Source organism: Euprymna scolopes, chromosome 23, assembly GCF_053919585.1.
Source record: "Euprymna scolopes isolate OS-2025 chromosome 23, ASM5391958v1, whole genome shotgun sequence".
Classification (NCBI taxonomy): Eukaryota; Metazoa; Mollusca; class Cephalopoda; order Sepiida; family Sepiolidae; genus Euprymna; species Euprymna scolopes.
Window position 1 is genome coordinate 104,844,382 of NC_136504.1, and position 27,758 is coordinate 104,872,139.

The following is a 27,758-nucleotide window of genomic DNA, read 5'->3' on the forward strand; positions in this document are numbered from 1 at the left end:
AAAAATTCTTCAAAGGGGATTATTCTAAAATAAATATACACCGAAATAATGTCATCTTTATTCTTCAAGTACTAATTAAGTATTAACAGTGCAAAAAGAGACAAAGAGATTAATGAGTGTAGTTTCTTAACAAAAAAAAACATTGAAGAGAAATCACTTTGCAATTGTAGAAATATGAATATCCGTTAGAAAGTAAATGTCGAATTTTTATATATATAAAATATATATAACAATTTATATATATATATATATATATATATATATATATGAAATATATATATATATATATATATATATATATATATATATATATAAATGTCTAAAGAAAGCTTTCTAAACAAACGATAGGAAGTAATTCTAAATTGTTTACACATATCTGAGTATATCTTATCTCGACTAAAAACTGATTGGGTTTAATGAGAAAAAAATATAAAAGACACCCTGCTCGAAAAAAATTAATTAAATATAATAAATTAAAATAAAGAAATACAGAAGTAAATATATAAAATAAGATAAAATAAAATTAACATATAAGTTAGAATAAGGTGGTATATAAATTCGGATTATTACAAATAAATAAAATAAATGTAATAATAAAATAATGGCAATATATATATATATATATATATATATATATATATATATATATATATATATATATATTATAGCTATTAAAAAGTGAATACCGAGTTGTTTTTTGCATCCATGGTAAAAAGAAGGACGAGGATTTTTTTGTTTTGTATAGTGAAACGAATTTAAACAGGGGAACGACTAAAATAAAATAAAATTATCGAGATGATCCGATTCGGCTTTGAAAAGTGAGGTCGAAACCTGGTCGACCGACTCTATCCCCTTACTTGTCTAACATTTTTTTTCTCAACCTCCATTGAATATTTTCCCTCCGTCTTTCTTATTACCGTCAGTACAAAAAAACCTCAGTGTTCCCTTTGTAATAACCATAATAAAGTTTTGTACACACGCAAAAAATAATTATATATATATATATACTAGCAAAAGTGCCCGTCGTTGACTGGGTTCAAAAACAGCCTACATAAAACGGACTCTGATTTATGAAAGTATGATAGGTTATGAAAAGGAAGGGTTGTAAATTTGGGTTGAATTTGGGGGTATCAAAACCAAAGCAAAATATGATGAAAGTAAAAATAAAATAGATAACCCCCATAATTTATTATACCATACCTGTTCACACTGAAACACTTATCACAATATTCTATGGAACTATATTAAAAAAAACCTTGTTAAACTTTGTGACATATTTCCATTCTATTGAGGTCAGGTGCGAACGAACACCCATTAATTTTATTATACCATATTTCTTCAAACTGAAACATAATTATCAAAGTATACTTACACAGATATATATGAAAAGTCTTTATTGAAGTTTGTGCCTATTTCCATTCTATGGAGGCCAGGCGCGAACGCAGACCCCACAATTTTATTATGCCATCCATATTTAAGTTTAAAACATACTTATCAAAGTATTCTTATGTACATCTATATCAAAAACACTTGTAAACGTTTTTTTTTAATTTTTTAATTTTTTATTTCCATACTTTGTGAACGAGGCGCGAACGCAGACCCCAAAACTTTAATGATTCACTGTTCTGCCAGATCAAACATACTCATTCCTGTGTCTCGATACATGTTCTATCATTATATGTAATCAGTTTTTTAAAATAGTCAACCATATAGGAGCCTATTCGTGACGACACACACACACAAACACACACATTCAGCTTTATATATATATATATATATATATATATATATATATATATATATTATTATTATTATTATTATTATTATTATTATTATTATTATTATTAGGTTGGTGCAAAATAATTTGGCTGTTTACATGAAGTTGAACGTAAAACAAACAACATTATTTTTGCACCAATCTAATATAACTATTAAAACATTACTTATAATAAAATATATCTATGTAATATGTATGTGTGTAATACATATATATATATATATATATATATATATATATGTATAATACATATATATATATATATATATATATATTACATAGATATATCTTATAACTAATCTTATAATTGCCTTAGAATTATGGCATTACAATAAGATATAGCTATTAGGTAACTTTCTTTGTGTTCTTTTTTTTCAATTTATTTAATTTTTCTTTTTTCTTTCTATTCTTGTTACTTTCTTTTATTTTCATATTTAATCAATTCATTTTTTTTGTTTGCTTGTTTTCTGAGATTCATTCATATTTTTCTTCTGCGGCTTCGTATTTCTTAGTACAGGGCGGAACGATGAATTTTCTCCCTAACGAAAACAACGCTACACACTTTATTTTTAAACTTTTATTGAAAAAACCAATTCACGTTACTTGATTATGTAATGGAGCTGACATCTATTCAATGTAGCCACCTTCAGCCTAAATTCCCGCCTCGATACGGGTCTGGAACTGGGAGCAGGCCTTTTCCACAAGCGCCAGCGGAATCTCGGCGAATACTCGATGAATAGAGGCGATCTGACTGGCTTTGGTGCTGTAGGAAGTAATGTTGGTGATGTTCCCGAAGTATGATCAAACGAAGTGGTCTAGCGAGCTCAGGTGGGAGGAGGAGAAAAAGGTCCAGTGAGAGAAGGGTACAAAGTCGTAGCACTCCTGAAGCCAAGCCTGGGTCTCTTTGGATTAGTGGGCCGGCGCCGAGTCCTGCTGCTACTTCCAGGACCTGTCTAAACCAGGGGATCACCACACTCTTCAGCACATCCAGGTACACTTTGGTGTTGACTTACAAGCCGACCTCGAAGATGTTAGGTTGCATGATGTGGCCCTCACTTGAGACCACACCATAGACTATAACCTTCGTTGAGCTGGTCCCTCAAGCATTGAACCGTCCGAATTTGTATTTTGAAGGTGCTGGCAATGGTCCTGTTGTTATAACTTAGATCACGTAGAGAGCATGAGTTGTACAGCAGGTCACCTTCAATCTTGCTCGTTAAACATTGTGTCACTTTCAGATATGATAGAAGGCTCCTATCGCTCTTGGGATTTGTACACAACTGGCCAACTAATAAATGGTATGCAAGAAAAAAAAATACAGGTCTTTATCAAACGGAAATGGAACCATGTCGTATTTTCTAGAGGGACAAATTTATCGTTTCACCCTTTACTGTTTTGATTTCTTTGTGGGTTCCGCTTCTTTTTCCAATCAGTTATATTTTCTTTAGTTCTTTCATTTGTTTCTTAATCTTGCTAAGTATTCCGTTCTTCATATAAAAAAAACAATAACAAATGGACAAAAAAATTAAAGGAAATGGACAATATGAATAACTTACTCGTATTCCATCCCGGAAAGTCTCGTCCCCGAGGAAGAATCGCATCATACGGATAAGGGATACCCCCTGCGTATAGAATAAAAAAAAGAGGAAATGTTAGCAACAATGATATAACAAAGGAGAAAACACGAGGGTAGAATTAGACACCGAATCAGTTTTTAATGTGGTGGAAAATTGTAGGGATCAAACGCCAATATGTTTCTTTACACCATTCGAAATTATTAGCTAGTTATCTATGGACATAAAATCAACTGACCAATAGTCTCTCTCCCAGATATGTTGTCACTAATAGAGGTTGGGAGCGGACGCGTAGTCTGTAACTAGGAGTAGAGGGACGAGCTATCTGTCAATCTATCTACCTGTCTTTCTTTCTTTCTTCTCTCTCTTCACATGTATCTCTGACATTTTCTGTGCCTATTCTTCTCTCGTAATAAACCTATATTAAGAACTAAACATTGGCAGAAAGCCTTTGTTAATTCTTCAAGTGGCTTCACACCTTATTTGGGTCGAATGGATTTATTTTTTAAAGTTTGGGACGTTGTTACACGGAGATATGCTGTGCTTATAGATAGCTCATTTCTATAAATATTATGATGACATATGTTCTTCAGAATTGCATGATTTATTCCCTGCTTCCTTTGTTCCAGCTCGTTGGACTCATTGGTCTAGTGGTCTTCAATGATTTGCTGTTTTGATACCAGCTTCCATCATCCAGTAACTTTTTTCCAAAAATAATAGGCTCGTGGAACTCCCTCCCTCCTGATTGTTTTTTCTCCTATCTATAACCTTGGTCTATTCAAGACTCACATCAATATGCATCTTCTATCTTTTCTATACTTATTTTTTGTTTTGGTTAGCTTTTTATATCAAGTGGCTTCAGGCCTTGTCTGGAACGAATTGTTTTATTTTTATATATCTACTAGCAGTTTAGCCCGACTTTGCTCAGACTCTATGTACTGTTCATAACTTTATGTGCATATGTATATATTAAAAATGTGCATATGTATATATTAAAAATGTGCATATGTATGGTAATGCCTTTCTATATAATAGGCTTCTTTAATTACCATTGAGAAAAGTTGGTGGAGACCGCAGACGTCAATTATTTTTAGCGTTGACCCCAAATTTGTCCACTTGACATTTATTATTTGGGCCCCAAATCAAGTAAAAAGGTTTGACCCATGTCGAAGTAACCTACATATAAATTTTCAAATGTTTAGACCCAAAATTGGCTTAATAGTTTGCTAGTGACCGCAAATGTAAAATCGTTTGAATTTTGACTCCTTGGCAGCCAAATTTTCGGCCAAAAACCGACTGAAAAGTTTGCCGTATGTCTGAATACACTTTATGTAAAATTTCAAATGTTTAGACCAAAAATTGGCTGAGTTATTTGGTAGAGAAAGCAAAGGTCAATTTTGTTTAACTTTGACCCCAATTTTGACCCCCTTAGCATTTATTGTTTTGAGCTCAAATCTAATTATAAAGTTTGATCCGTATCTAAAGTTCCTATACCTAAAATTTCAAGTATTTAAACCCAAATTTGGCAGAGGAGTTTGGTAGAGTTCTTAAAGGTCAAATCGTTGAACTTTGACCGCTTAACAGCCAAATTTCTGGCCGAAAACTGATTAAAAAGATTTTCCCAAATCTCAATACGCCTTATGTCAAATCTCGAGTCTGTAAACCGAAAATTGACAGAGTTATTTGGTAGTGAAGTGTACACAGACAAACACACGCAGACATTTACACTTTTATATATATACTAGCAGTTCCGCTCGGCTTTGCTCGGACCTTGTGTACTGTTCATAACTTTATGTGCATATGTATATATAAAATGTGTGAATATGTACGTTAATGCCTTTCTATATAATAGGTTTCCTTAATTACTATAGGGAAAAGTTGGTAGAGACCGCAGACGTTAATTTTTTTTTTACTTTGATCCCAATTTTGACCTCTTAACATTTATTGTTTTTGGGTCAAATCAAATTAAGATGTTTGACCCATGTCCAACTAATCTACATATAAATTTTCAAGTGTTTAGACCCAAAATTGGCGGAGGAGTTTGGTAGCGTCTGCAAAGGTTAACTCTATAAACTTTGACCTCTTGCCGGCCAAATTTTTCCCCCAAAACTGATAAAAAAAAAAGCTTGCTGCATATCCGAATACCCTTTATGTAAAATTTCAAATGTTTACACCCAAAATTGGCTGAATAGTTTGCTAGAGATACTAAAGGTAAAATCTTTTGAACTTTGACCCCTTGGAAGCTAAATTTTCAGCAAAAAAAAAAAGATTAAAAAGATTGTTCTATGTCTAAATACACTTTATGTAAAATTAAAAATGTTTAGACTAAAAATTGGCTGAGTAATTTCGTAGAGACCGCAGAGGTCAATTTAAAAAAAAAAAAAACTTTGACCCCAATTATGATCCCTTAACATTTATTGTTTTGGACTAAAATTAAATTATAAAGTTAGATTCATGTCCAAGTAACCTATATTTATAATTTCAAGTGTTCAGACCCAAAATTCGCGGAGAAGTTTGGTAGAGTTCTCAAAGGTCAAATTGTTGAATTTTGACCCCTTAATAGCCAAATTTCTGACTGAAAACCGATTAAAAAGATTTTCCCAAATCTCAATACCCATTATGTCAAATCTCGAGTATGTAGAGCGAAAATTGACCAAGTTATTCGGTAGGGAAGTATACACAGACAGACGGACACACACACACAAACACACACACACAAACACACACACACACATTTAAACTTTTATAGATATATAGTCGTTACCTGGACACATCTATACTTATAAAAGGAATATCAAATGTATGAAAACGATATGTGTACCTTTAGGTAGGAGATGGAGTCGAATATTTCGCGAATCTGATCCGGATCGGACACAGGTTGGTAGATAGGATGAGATGAGGCTTGACCATCGTAACTCAGCGCCGAATTAAGTGAGTTTAGAATGGAGATTTGGAACTGAAAAAGACACAGAATAAAGACCAATGAAATACAATAGAAGATATACACTTTCAAAACTTATCAGCATCAGATTCGAAACTCATCAGCTATTTTGTTTGAAGGCTATATCAATGCAATTCGTAGGACACATCGTGGCTACAAGTTAGTATATAAATGAATAATAAAATACTAGCGGGACCTGTGGATATTCCACAGGCGACTCATTCAGATGTAATATACTGATATTAGCATTCTGTAGATGTTCAGTGTAAATGGAGACGCTCGGATGTTATTGTAGCCTTTTTGTTAAAACTGCAAAAGTATGTATCGAACGCCTGACAAAGCCCGTCGTAAAGTACGCTTAAATATGATATTTTAATTCTTGCAGATTTCGTATATATTATTATAGAGTTAATGTTCTGATGATTTTTATATATTATAAAGTTGTGATTTCAAAAATTAAAAAAAAATCTATATCCATATAACTCGAGTGCATTAGTTTGCATTGAAACTGAAATAAAAAGTTATAAAAAGTTATGAATCTATATATATATATGTGTGTGTGTGTGTGTGTGTGTGTATGTATATATATATATGTGTATATATATATATAACTTGAGTCCTTTCAGCTATAATCGAAACCGAAACCAAAACTTATGAAGAATTCTGGATAAAATTATTTAATTGTTACGTACTTCCATCTCTTATCTACTTAAGTGCCATCAGCTATAATCAAAACCGAAACCAAAACTTATGAAGACTCTTCATGAAATTATTTATGACAAGAGATGGAAGTACGTAACAATTAAAGGACCCATAAAATAACTCACACACACGCTATCGTATTAATATAAAGATTAGAAAGAATTTTCAATACTTTTCAATTATATTACTTTTTTTTACCAACATGTGTCATACAAAAAAGTAGGTGCTGATGTCCCTAATTAGCATCTCTTCTTCAGAGAATAACAAAGCTACAATAATTCCTAAAATATAATTAATATCCATCAAAACTCATAACTTGGAAATCGCTGAACAGTTGTATACGCTTATTTATATTTTCGCTCCTAAAGAAGAAGGGATAATTAAAAATTCATTCTAATATTGTCACTAGACTTTGATATGCTAACTCGAGTCTACGGTGTTTCCTACGAACTGCATTGATATAGCCTTCAAATAAAATTCGTTGCACACTACGAACAATGCTTCGAGCAAAGTACAACATCTTCTCCCATAAGCTAATTGTTATAATCAAGAACATTGGCATATGAATCTCTAGCTTCTGGGTTAAGAAACAAGTTACTGTGTAGGGGATAAATTATATAATTTTCAACTTATTTTAAGAAAGATTCCACTTGTATATAAATATTTCCGGAGCCAGAATGCTGCACAAAATATGGATGCGTATATATATATATATATATATATATATATATATATGTATATATATATATATATATATATATATATATATATATATATATATATATATATATATATACTAGCATGTGTGCCCAGCGTTGCCCGGGTGTTTGGAGGTGTATGCTGGGCAAAAAAAAAAACCCATAAAACAAAAAAAACGGTCAATTTTTTTAACTTTGACCCCTATTATAACCCCTTAACATTTATTGTTTTGGGCTCAAATCAAGTTTTTAAGTTAGATCCATGTCCAAGGAACCTATATCTAAAATTTCAAGTGTTTAAACCGAAAATTGTCGAAGGAGTTTGGTAGAGTCCTCAAAGGTCAAATCGTTCAACTTTGACCACTTAACAGCCAAATTTCTGGCCGAAAACGAATCACAAAGATTTTCCCAAATCTCAGTACCTGTATATCAAATTTTGAGTCTGTAGACTTAAAATTGACAGAGTTATTTGGTAGGGAAATGTACACAGACAGACACACAGACACGTTTACTTATATATATATATATATATATATATATATATATATATATATATATATATATATATATATATACTAGCATGGGTGCCCGGCATTGCCCTGGGTGTTTTGAGGTGTATGCTGAATAAAAAAAAACGTATATATATATATATATATATATATATACTAGCAGGGGTGCCCGGCGTTGCTCGGGTGTTTGGAGGTGTATGCTGTGCAAAAAAAGCAAAAAAAAAAAATGGTTAATTTTTTAAAACTTTGACCCCTATTATGACCCCTTAAAATTTATAGTTTCGGGCTTAAATCACTTTATTAAGTTAGATCCAGGTTCAAGGAACCTATATCTAAAATTTCAAGTGTCTAGACCCAAAATTGTCGGAGGAGTTTGGTAGAGTTCTTAAAGGTCAAATCGTTGAAATTTGATCCCTTAACAGCCAAATTTCTGGCTGACACCCGTCACATCGATTTTCCCAAATCTCAGTACCCGGTATTTCAAATTTCGAGTCTATAGACTAAAAATTGACAGAGTTATCGCGTAGGGAAATGTACACAGACACACAGACACACAGACAGACAGACACGTTCACTTTTATATATATATATATATATATATATATATATATATATATATATATATATAGGTTTTTTGTGTAATGATATTCATATTAAAAATCCTTTTTTTTTATTTATTTAAAAATTAATGAATAATCGAATTTGATCTAGAGGTCCGAATCTTCTATACATCAAGCTTAAAGTTTTTATACCCAAATTTGATAGAGTAGTTTAGTAGAGACCGTTTCTCAGACAGAATGACAATCATTTTTATCATATATACTGATATATATATATATATATATATATATATATATATATATATATATATATATATGTATATATATATATATATAGTATGGGTGTGTGTGTGTGTTTATGGGGAAACATGTTTATTCGATTATATTTCACCTCTTCTTTATTCTAATCCTTTAAGTTATGAAGCTCGATGTAACTACAGAGCATATACAAATAAATGACAAAATTTGATATTCCAAATATGAAAATGTTGACCATCTTAGTGTTTATTTCTTTAAGTACGTTGACATGCACACGTCTTAACAGCAACTCTTGGCGCAGAATCATTCATATAATTATTATGTCAATTTTTTTATTATATCCCACTCTTAACTCATCAGAAGGAAAAGAACTTATTAATTTCACCTCTTAACACTGAAAAAGAAATACAACTTCTCTTTTAATTTTCGTAATTATGCCAATATTTCTTTATTTTCTTTTAAAATTAATAAATTATTTTTCTTCTGATGAGTTAAGGGCGGAATATAATCATAATATATTATAATTATGATATAATAATGGCATGCATGTTTCTGCGCTACGAAACAGGTGTTGTCAAGAATTGTGTATGTCAACCTACTTAAAGAAATAAACAGTAAGATGGTTAACATCTTAGCAATATACGAGTAGTTCTGAGCCACGTACATGTCTCGGTTTTCTTGAGAAAAAGATTACGTGAATAGAGAAGTTGTTAAAATATTGTTACATACGGGTGTATATTTATTCGATACACCTGTTTTTTTTGTTGTTGTTGTTTTTTTTGTCATGTATTCTTAATGGCACCAAAATTGTCACGTTATATACTGTTGTATTTAACAAAGAAAATGACAATCTCGGATACATATTCGAATATATTAAGTACTTGAAATATAATCACTCTTATCCGAAGGATTGGATTAGTCATTAAATGTTTAAACGGCTGATATACCGTAAAATAAAATAATAAACGTATTTTTTTTCGGACTTACCGGTTTTCTTTCTGGAAAGAGGAACTCAATTCCCATGTATTCGACATAAGAGGCAAACCCTTCGTTCAACCAAAGATCATCCCACCATTTTGGCGTGACTAGATTCCCAAACCACTGTAAGACAAGAAAGTCATTTAGAACATCAACAAAATAAAACGTAAGCATAAGTATCAAGTTGACAAGAAAGCTATTGCGGTTTTCACCTTTTAACTTCAGATGAATATATCTCGGCTGAAACAGAAATGTATTGATTGAAATAAGCACATTCTTGCCAATGCAAAACACATGTGTTTATGGCAATAATGTAAAGATATTTCATTCTGGTAACGATGAAGTCTTTCGAGGCGTTTTTGATATTGCTTAGGCTTTTCAAGCATTTTTCACGCAGAAAGTTGTCGAGATGCTTGAAAAAGTGGTAGTCGGTAGATGAGAGGTCTGCAGATTATGGCGAATACGGTTCCAGGTGGTAATTGTCTGAAGATAGCGGTTTCAATCCTACCCAAAGCCGGCTAGAGGCTTACTTGGCCAAATCGTGGTGAGACGACAACAACTATGGATGGCAGTAGTTGCTGAGAATGCAGTTAGGAAGATTCGGAGTTCTTATTCCGTCGCGGTTACCACCTGACGAATGCCAGATGAATAGTTGGCCGAAACGTCGTGAAACAACAACCAATAAAGACGGGAATCTTTCTTTCGAACTCTGGACTCTTTCTGTTGAATTCTGGAATCTTTCTGTTGAAATGGTGAATCTTTTTGTCGAAATGGTGAATCTTTCTATTAAACTCGAAAATCTTTTCTGTCGAATCCTCAGTGCTTCCAAATACGTCTCAGCATATGTGTTTTCCTGCACACGGAAACTTTTCTGTCGAATTCGGGAATCTTTTTGTCGGATTCGAAAATCTGCTCGGAATTTCGAATGGAACCCTTTATTTAATTGGTATTTCTACAGTTCCCGCTAGTTCAATAGATTCAAGGAAAGTAGGGAGTCTGTGAGGTGTTGGAGGAGTAAGGAAGTCAGAACACCAGAGTTATTTGCCAAATAAAAACATTTCAATGGATAAAGATCGTCGTGTGTCTATAGAGACAATAGGTGCACAATTTGATGTCAGTGTGGGAACTGTACACACAATTATTTGTGAGGAACTGAAAATGCGGAAGATTTGTGCGAAGTTTGTCCCAAGGCTGCTCAGAGAAGATCGTCCTTGTTACAGGCTATTTTGACGCATCAAGACAGTTCCTCGCCCTCTTTATAATCCAGACATTGCGTCCTGTGACTTTTGCTTATTCCCTAGCTCAAGAAAACTTTAGAGGCTGTAGTTATGAGACAATTGATGGAATGTGGTGAGGGTTATTAACATGCTCATAAGACAATTTCCATGAAGCCTTCCAGAAGTTGTTGGAACGATCCAAGAGATTACTTCAAAGTGGACTAGAGTTTAATGTGTGTACTATGAGTAAAAGTGCCCGTACAAAGTGTCTGTGAACTTATTGATAACACTTCGTACGAAACAATCACTAGGAACATGTAAATATACTTAATTTCCCCTAATTTCTGTGTTAATTACTGGTAGTCTAGAAAAAGACTACTAACCTAGGAAGTCCTAGTTGACTTCACGATTGGGTTCGAATCTCTCGACTGGCAGTAATTGTCCTGAAACACTAGTATTTGTAAGTATAAAAATTATTATTACTATTTATTTATAAAAATATTATCGTTACAAAAAAGCCCACCAAAACCGCCTTAAGAAAATCAAGGAATTAAGAAAAAGCGGTCAACCTAAGCGCAAAATGCAATATTATGACTTCCTGTCGTTGAATACTCTCTAGCTGTTTACTATTTATGCCGTGGACTTAGCATTTATAGATACTTACTTTTCCTCAATTCCTGTGTTAATTGCTGGTAGCCTAGAGGTAGAATGCTAACCTACGGAGTCATAGTTGATTTTATGATTGGGTTTGCATCTCCTGATTGGCGCTAATTGTTAATTCCTACACTGTTGATTTCGTAAACTAGTGTCGGTAGGTATAAAAATATTTATTCATATTTATTTATTAAAAAATATTTAAGAAATTTAAATTGAGCCCTTCTTCATGGGATTAAGAAAAAGCGAACAAGCTAAGAGCAAAAGTGGCAGGTGTCAACTTGGGGTTAAAACAAAGAGGTGAAAAAAAAAAGAAGAAAAGAAGGTAAATGAGAAAGGGTACACAGAGGGAGAAGATGGAGAAGAAGTGGGAGTAAAGGAAGAAAAGAAGAAGAATGAAGGAGGAGGAGGAGGAGGAGGAGGAGGAGGAGGAGAATGGGAGGAGGAAATAAAAAGAAGAATCGAGGAAGAAAAGGAAGGAGAAGGATTGGGAAGGAAGGGAGAGAAGAAAGATGGAGAAGAAGTGGGAGTAAAGGAAGAAAAGAAGAAGAATGAAGGGGGAGGAGGAGGAGGATGGGAGGAGGAAATAAAAAGAAGAATCGAGGAAGAAAAGGAAGGAGAAGGATGGGGAGGAAGGGAGAGAAGAAAGATGGGGAAGAAGAAGAAAAAGAAAAAGAAGGAGGAGGGGGAGAAGAAGAAGAAGAAGAAGAAGAAGAAGAAGAAGAAGAAATGGAATCAACATTAAAATAAAAAGAACAATAAGAAGACGTAAATATAAAGTTTATAAAAACTTTGTCAGAAAGTAGAAGATGGGGCAGAGGAGAAGACGACACAAAAAAAAGAAGAATGGGAGTAGAAGAAGGACGAAGAAGGAGTAAAGGAAAAGAAGAAGAAGAAGAAGAAGAAGAAGAAGAAGAAGAAGAAGAAAATCAACACTAAAAAAAGAACAACAATAAGAAGTCAAAAACCTGAAATAAAATTGATACGAACGTTTATATTTTGTTGCTAATCGCGGGATAAAACTGACCTGATGGGCCATCTCATGCGAGATGATTGAACTAACGCTTCCCTTCTGTGCCTCAGATGTCGCTATTGGGTCACACAGCAAAAGAGCCTCCCGGTAGGTAATAAGGCCCCAATTTTCCATTGCGCCAGCTTCGAAGTCAGGGACAGCAATCATGTCTACAAAACAAAAGCAAATATTGAAATAAAGACGAAACGTTGATGAATATACAAATGATTTTTTTTTTTTCATTTTTCATCACATTTAAATTTTATTTGCGTCATTATCTCTCAGGCACCCCATATATATATATATATATATATATATATATATATATATATATATATATATATATATATATATATATATATATATATATGTGTGTGTGTTCAGAAAGTGTGAGAGAATATATAATTATTTTCCGCAGCCGAACCAACTTCGCAGCCAACAAGAGCCAAGAAAGCCAACAAACCGGAAGTCCAAGACTCAAGTTTCACCCTCATTTGGGCTTATGAGTTAGACGTATCCGCGTTCGGGATTTGAAACCCGAGCCTCTTACATACTAGGCGAGCATTCTACCAACTGAGCAAATACGCCATACACACAGTAATATCTATTAACATACACAGATCAAGCAACCCGCGGCACAGATGCGATTTGTGTAAGTTAATAGACATTCTTGTGTGTATGGCGTGTTTGCTCAGTTGGTAGAGTGCTCGCCTAGCATGCAAGAAATCAAATCCTGAACTCGGATGAGTCTTGAACTTCCGGTTTGTTTGCTTTGTTGGCTGCGACGTTGGTTCGGCCGTAGAAAATAATTATGTAATTTACAGTTTTTAATTGAGTTTTTTTTTTTAGGGCAAGCTCTATTTCTTGTTTTTGTTGTATTGAGCTATTTTTTTATTTGGCTGGGATTAATATTTATATTATAAGTTTAATGAAACTTTTTGCTTGTTTCTTAATATTTTCTTCTTGATTATATATATATATATATATATATATATATATATATATATATATATATATATATACTTATATGTAATTATACTGAGTTCATGAAATTCAGTAAATTTTCATATACCAATGAGTTTTAAGCCAAAAATGGTTGATATATATATATATATATATATATATATATATATATATATATATATATATATATATAGAGAGAGAGAGAGAGAGAGAGAGAGAGAGAGAGATGTACGTCATTTTAACTTTGAACTTGTTTACCTTGTTTCGGAAGAGGATAAGGAATGTCAAAATATTCCTCAAAGTACTCCAGGGTTTTGGTCCCAACGTCCAGAGCGAATTGTGCTTGACCAAGAGCATCTGGTCGTGTCCACACCCGAACCTAAACAAAGAATGGAAATAAGGCATATTAATGCCGGAATATTTCAGCATTTCAAAAGTATTACCTGAGAAAATCATTCAAACAATATGAGTTTAGTGACAGTTCTCGACATTTGAACAAAGTTTGCGAATAGTCTTGGGGTTGTGAAGATTAACGACAGTTAACGTGGAGGACAGTTGCAAGTGGGAGACAATGAAGGCAGGTCGTGGTTTGAACCAGATCAAGAGAGTTTATGAGATCAAGAAGATCTGTCATAAACTGACGGACATAGCCTCGACAGGAAGTAGATGTGGACGTTAGCGTCTAAAACGTCGACGGTGTCAGACACACACATGCACACACCTACACACATACACATACACACATATATACACACGTCTACACACATATCTATGCAATATGTTTTTTTTAATTATATTTCACCGTTTATTTATACCAATCCTTTAATTTAGGAAGCTCAATGTAATTACAGAGAGGATAACAAATAAATGACATTTTACTTGAAAATTAAAAAATGGCGTGATAAAAGAAAAAATAAAGGGTAATTGCAACTTATTACCCCATTTTCTGATTTTGTAATCATGCTCATACGCAGGTGCTTTTTCTTCTGATCAGTTAAGGGCAGAATAGATTCATTGATTTAAATGAATGATTTTAAACTATGAAACAAGTGCTATCAAGAATTGTACATGGCAACATATTTAAAGGAATAAATTGTAACATGTTCAAAATCTTTAACTTTGGAATATAGACTTTTGTCATTTATTTGTTATATATATATATATATATATATATATATATATAACATATACATATATATATATAACATATAAATATATATATATAACATATAAATATATATGTATATAACATATATATATATATTTATATATATAACATATAAATATATATATAACATATATATAACATATAAATATATATATATATATAACATATATATATATATTTATATATATATATAAATATATATATATATATTTATATATATATAAAATATAAATATATATATATATATTTATATATATAACATATAAATATATATATAACATATAAATATATATATATAACATATAAATATATATATATAACATATAAATATATATATATAAATATATATATATAACACACACACACACACACACACACATATATATATATATATATATATATATATATATATATATATATATATATATATATATATATATATATATAAAAGGCTATACGTCTGTCTGTCTCTATATTTTCAAACTCTATCTCCCCGGAAACTAAAAGTCGCAGAGCAGCAGTAGGGGCCTCAAATGATTGGATTTTTTATGGATCATTCTTTTATGGGTCTTTTGCCGGTAAAAATATTTTTAAGGGGTCAAAAATTTGTCAAAATTTAAAAAAATCGTTAAACATTGTCTACATTCATCTTAGTTTATTTTAACTTATAATTGCGTGTCACGTTGGTACAGTGGTAACGTCACACGCTTTGAATGATACAGTTTTCCTTTCGGTTTCGATTCTAGCTGATGGCACCTAAATAGTTTTTATTACTTTTGAAATTACACTATAATAATATATACGAAATCTTGACAAATTAAAATATCATATTTAAGCGTATTTTACCACCGGGTAAAGCTGGGCGCTACTCCCCGCTAATATATATATGTTATGTGATCAGTAGTTTAAGAGTTCATCGGTTAGTAGTTTAAGAGATTTTTTTTTTTTTTTTTTACATGGTTGTCACCACTTATCAAGGCCCGGAAGCCACTCGGGGATAAGTGTTATTGCGTGCACAGTAATCAATGGGATAATATCGTAGTAATCGTTAGTAATGGAGATTTGATAAAGCGTCTTACTTAAGCGGGCGGTTTATCAGGAATTTGTTTATTTGGACTTGAAGACATGCACGTTTTAGTCAGGTGCGAAACGGGCAAACGGAAGAGAGTTCCACAGGCGTGCACTTCTAAGAAAGAAAACTTGTTCATGGAATCTACGTTTTGATTTGGGCACAGATCTTTAATTATGAACTGATCTAGGGAAGTGGTCGGCCCTATACCATTTTCATCGATTAGCAGTTTAAGAGTTCATCGATTATATACACACAGACAGAGATACAAACACACACATACATCTACTGTTTTATTTATATAGATTTATAGATTTATGAGTATGTGTGTAGGAAAACCACCCCCTAAGAAAATGCCACTCATGCAATCATTAATAAATATAGGCATCTGTGAAAATTCCACAGCGGTATCTTTCAGATGTAATATATATTGCTGCTGGCCATTCTGTGGATGATGAGCGTGAATGGAGAATCCACGATATTATTGTGTCTCTTTTGTTAAAACTGTAAAAGTATTTATCTAAGTAATCTGGTTAATGTAGTGTCAGAATATATCTGGTTATTACGGTTTATCTCTAATATCCTTCTAGGAGTCTGTGACATATTTCCATAGTATGGACGCAAGGTGCAAATAGAAATCCCACGATATCATTATACCTTCTTTAGACAGAAAAGATACTACCATTGAATCCTAACTCGGACAATAAGAAGGTATATTTTAGTTTCACACACGGTCCAAAAGCGACATTTATTTATTTTTATTTATTTATTTTACATTGCCTATTTGGTGATCAGGATATCCTATTTGTTAAATAAAAGGAGAATAGAAGGTGATAAGATACTACGAACATTAAATTAGTATATAGATGCATTAATTTAATATTCTTTTGTTTTTTACATGGGGTCACCACTTATCAAGGCCCGAATGCCACTCAGGGATAAGGGTTATTGCGTGTACAGTAATCAATGAGATAGCATTGTAGTAATCATTAGTATTGGGGGTTTTGATAGAGTGTCTTACTTAAGGGGGCGGTTTGTCAGGAGTTTGTTTATGTTGGACTTGAAGACATCCAAGTTGTAGTCAGGTGGGAAACAGGCAAGTGGCAGAGAGTTCCACTGGCGTGCAGTTCTAAGAAAGAAGTTTTGCTCATGGAATCTACGTTTTGATTTAGGCACAGATAAAGAGTGGGGAAAATTATTGACAGTAGTTTCAGCCAGACGGGTGTTTCTCGTGAAAGATTGGTGAGGGGGGACGAGGGATTGGGGCTCAGACGAGCACCTGCCATGGAAATAACGATAAAACAAAGAGAGGCTCGCAACGTTTCTTCTGTGGGAGAGAGGTTGCAGGGAAGAGAAAAGGGCATCCTCCACTAAACCACGAAGTCTATTTTGTACTCTGTCAAGGCAGGATAGGCTGTATTTAGCAGCTCCTGCTCAGATGTTGCAGCAGTACTCCATCCTAGGACGTACTTGGCTTTTATACAGATAGAGAATTGCATTATTAGTGAGATATCTTCTGGAGCGGTAGAAGGATCCCACCATTTTCCCAGCGTCCCTGGCAACAAATTTCGTAGTATGTTATTACCTTCTATCCTAATTTTTAATAAATAGGATCTCCTGATTGAATAATTTATATTCTGGAAACCGTGACATACGTACGTACATACGTTAAAGGTACTACGGTATTAATATATAGATATAATATTTTCAGTTTCTTTATTCTACAATCCAACACTGTTTGGTACCAATAAATTTCAGTCTATGCCCTCACTTGCCCGCTAATTAATTGTAAATAATAGATTATGCATAGTAATAAGTAGATAATATATAGAAAGAGATAGAGAGGGAGAGAGAGAGAGAACTATAAATTATAAATAATTATTTTTCATACGTACAGACACTAGTCTTTCACAATCATCAGTGCAGGAAGTGACGATTGCCGCGGGTCAAAGGATTCAACCCCGCCACGAAGCCACCTTTGACTCCATTAGCAAAGAACGTTACACCTGGGCTACCGTATACTGCCATGAGAATAAAGGGAATTAACATATATAACACCAGTCGAACGATTCGAACTCGGCAACACGAGACATCTCTGGCTCGATTAGCAAAGACCGTATCCATTCGGCTACCATTAACCGCATGAAATGACGTTGAATTTAAACATTTTCATTTTTAAATGTTCTTTTCGTCAGTCAGACAGTGATCTAATCGTTATTCGATGATCTATGCACGCACACACACACACACACACACACACACACACATATATATATATATATATATATATATATATATATATATATATATATATAACTTGACTTACTTAAGCTATAATCGAAACCGAAACAAATACAAAAAACGAATTAAGAATTCTTCATAAAATTATTTATAAAAAAATAGATGACTGAAGTGCTATCAGCTATAATCGAAACCGAAACCAAAACTTATGAAGAATTCTTGGTAAAATTATTTATAACGAGAAATGGAAGTACATAACAATTAAACGACCCGGATGTAAGCGTAACACAGAAAATAACACACACGCTATCGTATTAATATATAGATAAATAACTATTTTATATATTTTTTATATATTTTTTTAAGTTATAACATGTGTAGTAATAAACAGTGATATATAATGATAAACACTGTACATCTAGAAACAAAATTAACCTGACGAAGGTCGGTTACATCGATCGAAACGTTGTCAAAACATTAAGTTGGTGCTAAGATAATGTTTTTGACGTTCAACTTCATGTCAAAAAACGGTATTATTTTTGCACGAACCTATTAACAAATTATGATAACAGTATTGCAAGAATCCAAAATAATATGAATATATTTCGTTCCACGTGTCTCGATACGGTTAATATTTGCTCGAATGGATATTGGGTGTCTCTGCTGATCTAGCTGTAAATCAAATAACCGCCATCTCATACGCACAAATTGAGAAATATGGCCGTTCCTATTATACGCACCGCGGCAATGGCGGGAAGTGATTAGATTTCGTGAATGTTGGTTTGGCCGGACTCAAATTAGATGGATCTCTCTCTCTCTCTCTCTCTCTCTCTCTCTCTCTCTCTCTCTCTCTCTCTCTCTTTCTCTCTCTCCACACACACACACACACACACATACATACATATATATATATATATATATATATATATATATATATAGTAATTTATAAAATATATATACTATTACTAACGAGCTCTACCTACGTATTGAGCACTTTTGAAGTAAATACTTAAAGTTTACGCCTAAATTTATACTTTCGTATATTAATTTTATGTGAGTAAATGAAGTAGTTATATATATATATATATACTAGCAAAAGTACCTATCGTTGACTGGGTTCAAAAACAGTCTACAGAAAATGAACTCTGATTTATGAAACTATGATAGGTTATGAAAAGGAAGGCTTGTAAAGAGATAGCTTCGAATTTGGGGGTATCAAAACCAAAGCAAAATATGATGAAAGTAAAAATTAAATAGATAAACCTCATAATTTTTTATACCATACCTGTTCACAGTGAAACACTTATCACAATATTCTGTGGATTTATATAAAAAAACCTTGTTAAACTTTGTGACATATTTCCATTCTATTGAGGTCAGGTGCGAACGAACACCCCATAATTTTATTATACCATATTTCTTCAAACTGAAACATAATTATTAAAGTATACTTACGCAGAAAGATATGAAAAGTCTTTATTAAAGTTTGTGCCTATTTCCATTCTATGGAGGCCAGGCGCGAACGCAGACCCCACAATTTTATTATACCATCCCTATTTAAGTAAAAACATACTTATCAAAGTATTCTTGTGTACATCTATATCAAAAACACTTGTAAACTTTTTTTTAAAATGTTTAAATGTTTTATTTCCATACTTTGTGGACCAAGCGCGAACGCAGACCCCACAATTTTAATGAACTACCGTTCTGTCAGATCAAACATATTCATTCCTGTGTCTCGATACATCTTCTATCATTATATGTAGTCATTTTTTTATTTTAAATAGTCAACCATATAAGAGCCTATTTGTGACCACACACACAGACACACACACATTCAGCTTTATATATATATATATATATATATATATATTAGTCTTTGGATTATTATTTGGATTTATTATTTGAGATAAGAAAAAATAAAATCCTGTGAGGAATGGATTGTTCAGAGACCTCGCTTATCCTCCCCCCATACCAACCCCTATTATATGACAAGATTCTAATTTTGTAAACGATACAAGAAAATGTTTTTATATCTGGAAATTTCAGTTTTCGAAGGTAATTCTTGGCCTGAAGACGTAATCTCCCTAATAACGGGATATTACAGAAACATGTATATATATATATATATATATATATATATATATATATATATATATATATATAGCCAGTAGAGTTTAGTTTCCTAGAAGTACATTCAATGAAACAACATGTGTCTACCAAAAGAGTGCTCAATGAGTGAACAGAGCAGGTATATTAAATTTGCTATTAATGTTTGTATAAATAAATTTAATATATATATATATATATATATATATATATATATATATATATATATATATATTAGTCTTTGGATTATTATTTGGAATCGAATCGGAAATCGGAAAAATCAGAAGATTGGGGGGGGGGTATCAGAACCGGAAAAATTGATGCCTATTTTGCGATTCCAAAACGATTCTTTTGATTGTGTGTTTTCTTTTTTATTTGATTTTGTTTAAATCAAAATCTTCCATTCCTGGTAATAATTATAAAATAATAAATATTTATTGATTTTAAAATACCAGTAAAGCTAAAATCGATAGCTCATCCTCCACAAGTGTATTTTGACGTTTATGAAAATATCTGCATATTTAACGTGTTTTTACGAAAATCGGGGAAAATAACCATTCTATAGTAAAATAATTAGAGAATCGGAATCGACATCAGTAATTGTATCGGAATCGGGAATTTAGCACGGAATCGATGATCAGAATCGGGAAAATATTGGAATCATCCCATCACTAATATATATATATATATATATGATTTTCAGAATGTGAGAGAATGTATATAATAAATTCCACAGCCAAACAACGTCGCAGCCCACAAGAGCCATGACAGTCAAAGAACCGGAAGTCCAAGACTCGAGTTTCGCCCTCATTTGGGCTCGTCAGTTAGACACATCCGAACTCAGGATTCGAAACCCGAGCCTCTTGCATGCAAGGCAAGCACTCTACCAACTGAGCAAACGCCCTGCACACAAGAATTTCAATTAACCAACACAGATCAAGCAAACCGCTTATATATATTGTTTACTGTTTTGGGGGAAATAATTCCAACAAAGTGCTCGATTATAAAGAAAAAAACCTTTTTCGATTTTTCTGACCATCTGTACAATTTTAAATGAATAAATATTAAATAAATATATATATGATTTTAAATAAATAAATATATATATACATATATATATGTATATATATGTATATATATATATGTATATATATGTATATATATGTGTATATATATGTGTATATATATATATGTGTATATGTATATATATGTATATATATGTGTATATATATGTGTATATATATATATACACACATATATATACACATATATATATACATATATATATATATATATATATATATATATATATATATATATATATATATATATATATATATATATATATATATATGAAAAGGTATTTGCAGCTTATCTTCCAATTTTCGGATTTTAATTATGTCAAATCACATTTCAGTTTCTTTTGACGGATTGATTGTTGCTATTTCTTCTGATGAGTTAAGGGCATAATAGATTCACTGATTGATATAATAATTAAGTGATCGATTTTGCGCTACGAAACAGATACTGTCAAGAATTGTATATGTCAACTGAATTAAAGGAATAAATTATAAGATGGTCAACATCATGAATTTTGGAATATAACTTTTTGTCATTTATTCTCTCTCTCCCTCCATCTCTCTCTCTCTCTCTCTCTCTCTCTCTCTCTCTCTGTATATATATATATATATATATATATATATATATATATATATATAGTGTATTTAAGCAGCATGTTTTCATTCAGACAGATATTGTTAAATAGCACGAGTTACTTAATCTAATTAATCGAGCCAAATTGATCCCCTCAAATAAAAAATATCCTACAGCGAATTAAAACAGATCAAACAGATCTTAATTAATAACCAATTCCCCAATTTCTCAGTCGATAAACAAATTAAACTAACAATTAGAAACCTAGACGAAACTAATAATAACCAACTTTACAATCCCCCACCCTTTCAATATATCCTATCGCAACCAGCTACACTGCAACTTTAAATCAGATTAAAAAGTACTAAGGAATATAATATATCGATATATATATACCCCCAGTCAATAATAATCTCTCTCTCTCTCTCTCTCTCTCTCTCTCTATATATATATATATATATATATATATATATATATATATATATATATATATATATATATATACAGGGTGTCCGTAAAGTTACTATACAGTCTTACAAGTTACTATACAGACACCCGGTAATATATTAACAGTACAGTAAGATATTGTATTAAAATATTTATTTGTAACAAAAGAAATAAAAAGAAATAACACCTTTATGTTTATAAAAATCTCAGAAAATACACGTGTTACATCCGAAAAGACTGTAACAATCAAGGCAAACAATAAGACTGTATAGTAACTTTACGGACACCCTGTATATACCCCCAGTCAATAATAATAAGATAAGATTTATCATCTACTACAAGAAATGAACAATTGCTAACCTTAGATTCCATGAACAAAGTTTCTTTCTTAGAACTGCACGCCTGTGGAACTCTGTTCCATTTGCCTGATTCCCAGCTGACTACAACTTGGTTGTCTTCAAGTCCAACATAAACAAATTCTTAATGAACTGTCCCCTTAAGTAATCCAACTTACCAAATTTCCATTACTAATGATTACTACAATATTATCTCATTGACTACTGTACACTCTATAATCCTTATCCTCGAGTGGCCTCCGGGTCTTGATAAGTGGTGACTCTTATGTAAAAAAAATAATAAATGAAATAAATTTAAAATAAGTAGTCTACCAGTTCAAATGCCCCTTGAGAGAATGCATCGATAACAATAGAAACACTAATAGCTATATTGGACATACGATCAACACATTGTCCATACGATTGACCATGTATAGCATTTATAGCAATAGAAACACTATAGCAATATTGGACATTCAACAAACACATTGTCCATACGATTGACCCTACACCTTTCAGATACAAGCTTAATTTGACAACGCTTTATACCACCACATTGCCTCTCTCTCTCTCTCTCTCTCTCTCTCTCTCTCTCTCTCTCTCTCTTTCTTGCATATTTAGCGCATTCCACCTAAAAAGTCAAAATTTAACCCCGTTTTAATCACGTAACTTACAGCTGAACACTCGCAGCTGAGCTTTACTCTTGGAATGACCATCGTATGACAAAGCGGGCTCCAAATACCTATGCACAGCCATCGTTTATCGCTGGTAAAAATGCACTGAAAATGGCAGTGACTATGTAAGAAAATAAATTTTGAGGTAGAAATGCCGCTCGTTTTAATGGCATCACTCCCGTCTTCGTAGTTCTGTTCCAGTAAAAAAAAAAATAGGCGGCTTTACGACTCTCACACATAGATGCATAAATGAGTATACACTCACAAACAATCTGAATCGAATAACAGCCGTAAATTACCTTCACGCCTGTCTTTGTTGTTCTCTCGACGTAACCGAAGTCGCAGACGACGAACGCCAATAGATAAGTTGACATTTTGGCCGAAGTGTTGTAGACGTCCGCTATAAATCCATTTTCTCTGAAATCGAAAACAGTGTTATTAAAAAAACAAGCATGTAAGATGACAAACAAAAGCAATCGCTAGAATTACATCTGATGATCCTATCAAGTAAGTGAAATAAATTATTACGTCACTCGATTCTAACTTTATTAATACTTTGTACGTTAATTAAGCCTTATCCCTACAGAATGTTAATGTGATATATATATATATATATATATATATATATATATATATATATATAGTCATCCACATGCAGTACTGTTTCGCTGTTTCACAGCTCATTAGTGCGGCTAGACAGGCAACTACCTCAGGCCATAATTGAAACGTACGATAGTTAAGGCTCCTAACCTGCGGCTGCTGGTGTGAGTCATGAGTTTAACGATGCTTTGACATCGTCCGAAATAGTTAAGCTCAATTCGTTTACACAAAGAGCATCGCTTTATATGCTAATGGTATAAAGGAAAAATGGTGGGATCTTTCTATCGATCCGGTAGATATCTCACTGCTGATGCAATTCTCTATCTATATAAGAGCCAGGTACGTCCAAGGATGGAATACTGTTGCCACATCTGGGCAGGAGCTGCTAGAAAGGACTTGTCCTGCCTTGATAGAGTCTAAAATAGACTTCGTAGCCTCGTAGGAGATGTCCTTTTCTCTTCCCTGCAACCTCTATCTCACAGAAGAGATGTTGAGAGTTTGTCTCTGATGTATCGTTATTTTCATGGAAAGTGTTCGACTGAGCTTCAGTCTATGGTCCCACCCTCACCAAACTTTCACAAGAAACACTCGTCTAGCTGAAAACACTATCAATAATTCCTCCCACTCTTTATCTGTGCCTAAACCTAAACGTAGATTCCATGAACAAAGCTTCTTTCTTAGAACTGCACGCCTGTGGAATTGTCTTCCGTTTTCCTGCTTTCCGGCTGATTACAATATGATTGTGTTCAAGTCTAACGTAAATAAGTTCTTGATGAGCCGTTCCATATAAGTTATCAAAATTACCGAATTTCTATTACTAATGATTACTATATTGTCCAATTTCTACTGTACACTCTTTAACCCTTATCCTTGAGTGGCCTCTTGGCCTTGATAATGTGGTGATGCCTGTGTAAAAAAAACCAGAAAACTTCTCAATATTCTCAACTCAAGATGAGGAGAATTATAGTCATCCACATACAGTACTGTTTCGCTGTTTCACAGCTCATTAGTGCGGCTAGACAGGCAACTACCTCAAGCCAGGATTGAAACTCGACCGTCTGTACAGTTAAGGCTCCTAATATATATATATATATATATATATATATATATAAATTAAAATTACAATTGAATTTACCAAAATGATCCAAGATAGTAAAATTAAAGTAAATTATGAATATTAAAGAATTAATATTTATAAAATTATCTCAGCCAGATATAAAAGCTCGATAAAACCAAATAGGAAATAGAGCTTATAATATGAGCAAACAGTTAATAAAATATGTTAAAAAAAAACACTTTGAAATAAGTTAAAAACATATTTAATCTGAAAAGGAAACGCTAGATAAATGGATAGTCCTTAATCCGCGCAATTTCGAAGAAATACTCTCCTTCTCATCAGAGGGTAGGAATTAGCAAAATGCGGGATCGGATTTTGCATGCAGAAGCATTTGATGAAACAACAAGTAAGTCAAAGATCTTACTTGAAAACAAAATAAGTTAAGCAGAGGGAATATGGTAAAGAAAAAGGTGATTACACATGAATGGATAGTCTGGTGGAAGATAAAAAATACCGTCACTGGATTTTTTTATCTTCCACCAGACTATGCAAAATTCAAACAATCTTTATTCATGAAGAATAATGACTTTTAAATTCTTCCCATTTTCAGCTCCGCAAAACTGTGCTCTTTCCAAAACATTATTCATGACAGATTGCAGAATTTCTGGATGGCGATTTAACTCCCTCATTTTGTTCCTGATGTTTTCCTTAAATTCTTGCAGGATTTGGGATTTGTATACATCGACTCTTTCTTTAAGATATTCCCACGAGAAAAAATCAGGACTAGTTAAGCCTGGGAAACGTGGTGGCCATTTGACATTGTTATAGCGAGAGATAAAATAGACAACATTTAAAAGATTTTTGAATTTTGCATTCATTATTTTTTTTAATTTCAGATTGTGCTAAAATTACAGAAATATATCACCAAAAAGTTCAAAACCTGCCTGTGACTTTTTAGACACCCTGTATATATATATATATATATATATATATATATATATATATATATATATATATATATATATATATCGCATTATGAATGACCAACAAAAGCAATCGCTAAAATCATATCTGACGATCCTAATAAGTAAATGAAATAAATGGCGTTTTGAATTATTTAAATTCCAACTTTATTCTTTCCCCGTACATAAATTAATCGTAATCACTACAAAGTTTGACTGCGATATATATATATATATATATATATATATATATATATATATATATATATATATATATATATATATATATATATATATATATGAATTAATATGGCTGCTGGAAAAACGCACAATGTTGAGTCTTCTATTAATTTTTCTTTGTTTTTTTTTGGCATTACATCGACATACAGTTTCTTTTTATAATCCAAAAATGTCTTATTTTTCTGAAGAATATATACACGAAAAGTCGGTATTGACATAATAATAACCGAGTATTACTGCATAGCTTACCCGTGATGAAAAGTGGGTATTGTACGAAACTTCCAAGCGTTCCAGACATTTGGTTGTCTCCTCACGATGCTGTCACTCAAAATGCAAGACGGCCTACACACACACGCGCAAGATTATGTTTTATGTCTGATGGGCAAGTCATCAAGTTGTTGCTAGTGAAGCGACAAGGTGTGATTTTAATTCATGACAATGTTACGCCGCATGTCGCGCGAGTTGTTAGAGATACCATGCAGCCACTTGAGTGGGAGATTTTGTGACATCCATCTTATTCACCTGACCTTGCGCTACTCGATTACCACCACTTCCAGCCTTCCCTGATAAAGTAAACTTGCGCCAAGCCATCACGAATTTCTTTGCGTCTAAAACCCCAAGTTTATCGAAAGTGGATTGAAAAGCTGGAGACACGTTGTCAGAAGGTGTTGGATGCAAATAGCGATTAATTTGAAGACTAAATATAAGTTACACATAAAGTATTACGTTTTGTTTTTTGTTTTTTTTTTAATTCAATTTTCACCCCAAACAAGGCACAGTGCCACTTTGAAGCAGGGGGCTACTATTAGGGAATTAATTAGCGGGGTCATTATGAAGGGAGAAGAGTAAAAGATGTTTGTTAACATTACACTTGAACTTCTGCATATCATTGCAGTTGGGAAAGCAGAATCCCGGAAGGGAGTTCCAAAGACCCGCAGTTCTGGGGAAGAAACTATTGGAGTAAAAGGCTTTCTTGCACCTAGGGATCTCTACTGTAAAGGGATGAGACTTAGTAGCTTGTCGGGTTTGTCTGGGGTAGTTACGTCGGGGAGGTACAAGTGTTTGCAGTTCGTCAGAGCATTCAGAGTTTTCTTTTTTCCTTTATAAACAGAACCTTTTGCTTGCCTTATTTATATATATATATATATATATATATATATATATATATATATATATATATATATATACAGAACAATCAAGGCAGTGGGAAGGAAATGTTTACCCGATACAAATAATCTAATATAAATATTAATATTGATATATTAATATTGATATATCAATATTGATATATTAATACTGTAAATTAAAATTTACAATTAATAGTTTGACAAGAAAGTTATAAATTGCAAGTTTTTTAACT

General features: G+C 32.6%; 1 protein-coding gene across 4 annotated transcripts in view; it reads right to left on the minus strand.

Moving 5' to 3' along the window:
• Positions 1-27,758, minus strand: part of LOC145246113 (uncharacterized) — a 459,766-nt gene that overhangs the window by 162,781 nt on the left and 269,227 nt on the right. For all 4 annotated transcript variants that reach the window (XM_080107946.1, XM_080107944.1, XM_080107945.1 and 1 more), the window contains exons 4-9: positions 23,839-23,956; positions 14,102-14,222; positions 12,896-13,050; positions 10,007-10,120; positions 6,173-6,307; positions 3,334-3,399 (exon numbers count right to left, since the gene is read on the minus strand). In XM_080107946.1, coding sequence (XP_079964072.1) covers positions 3,334-3,399; positions 6,173-6,307; positions 10,007-10,120; positions 12,896-13,050; positions 14,102-14,222; positions 23,839-23,956 — 709 coding nt within the window. The remainder of the gene's footprint in view (positions 1-3,333; positions 3,400-6,172; positions 6,308-10,006; positions 10,121-12,895; positions 13,051-14,101; positions 14,223-23,838; positions 23,957-27,758) is intronic.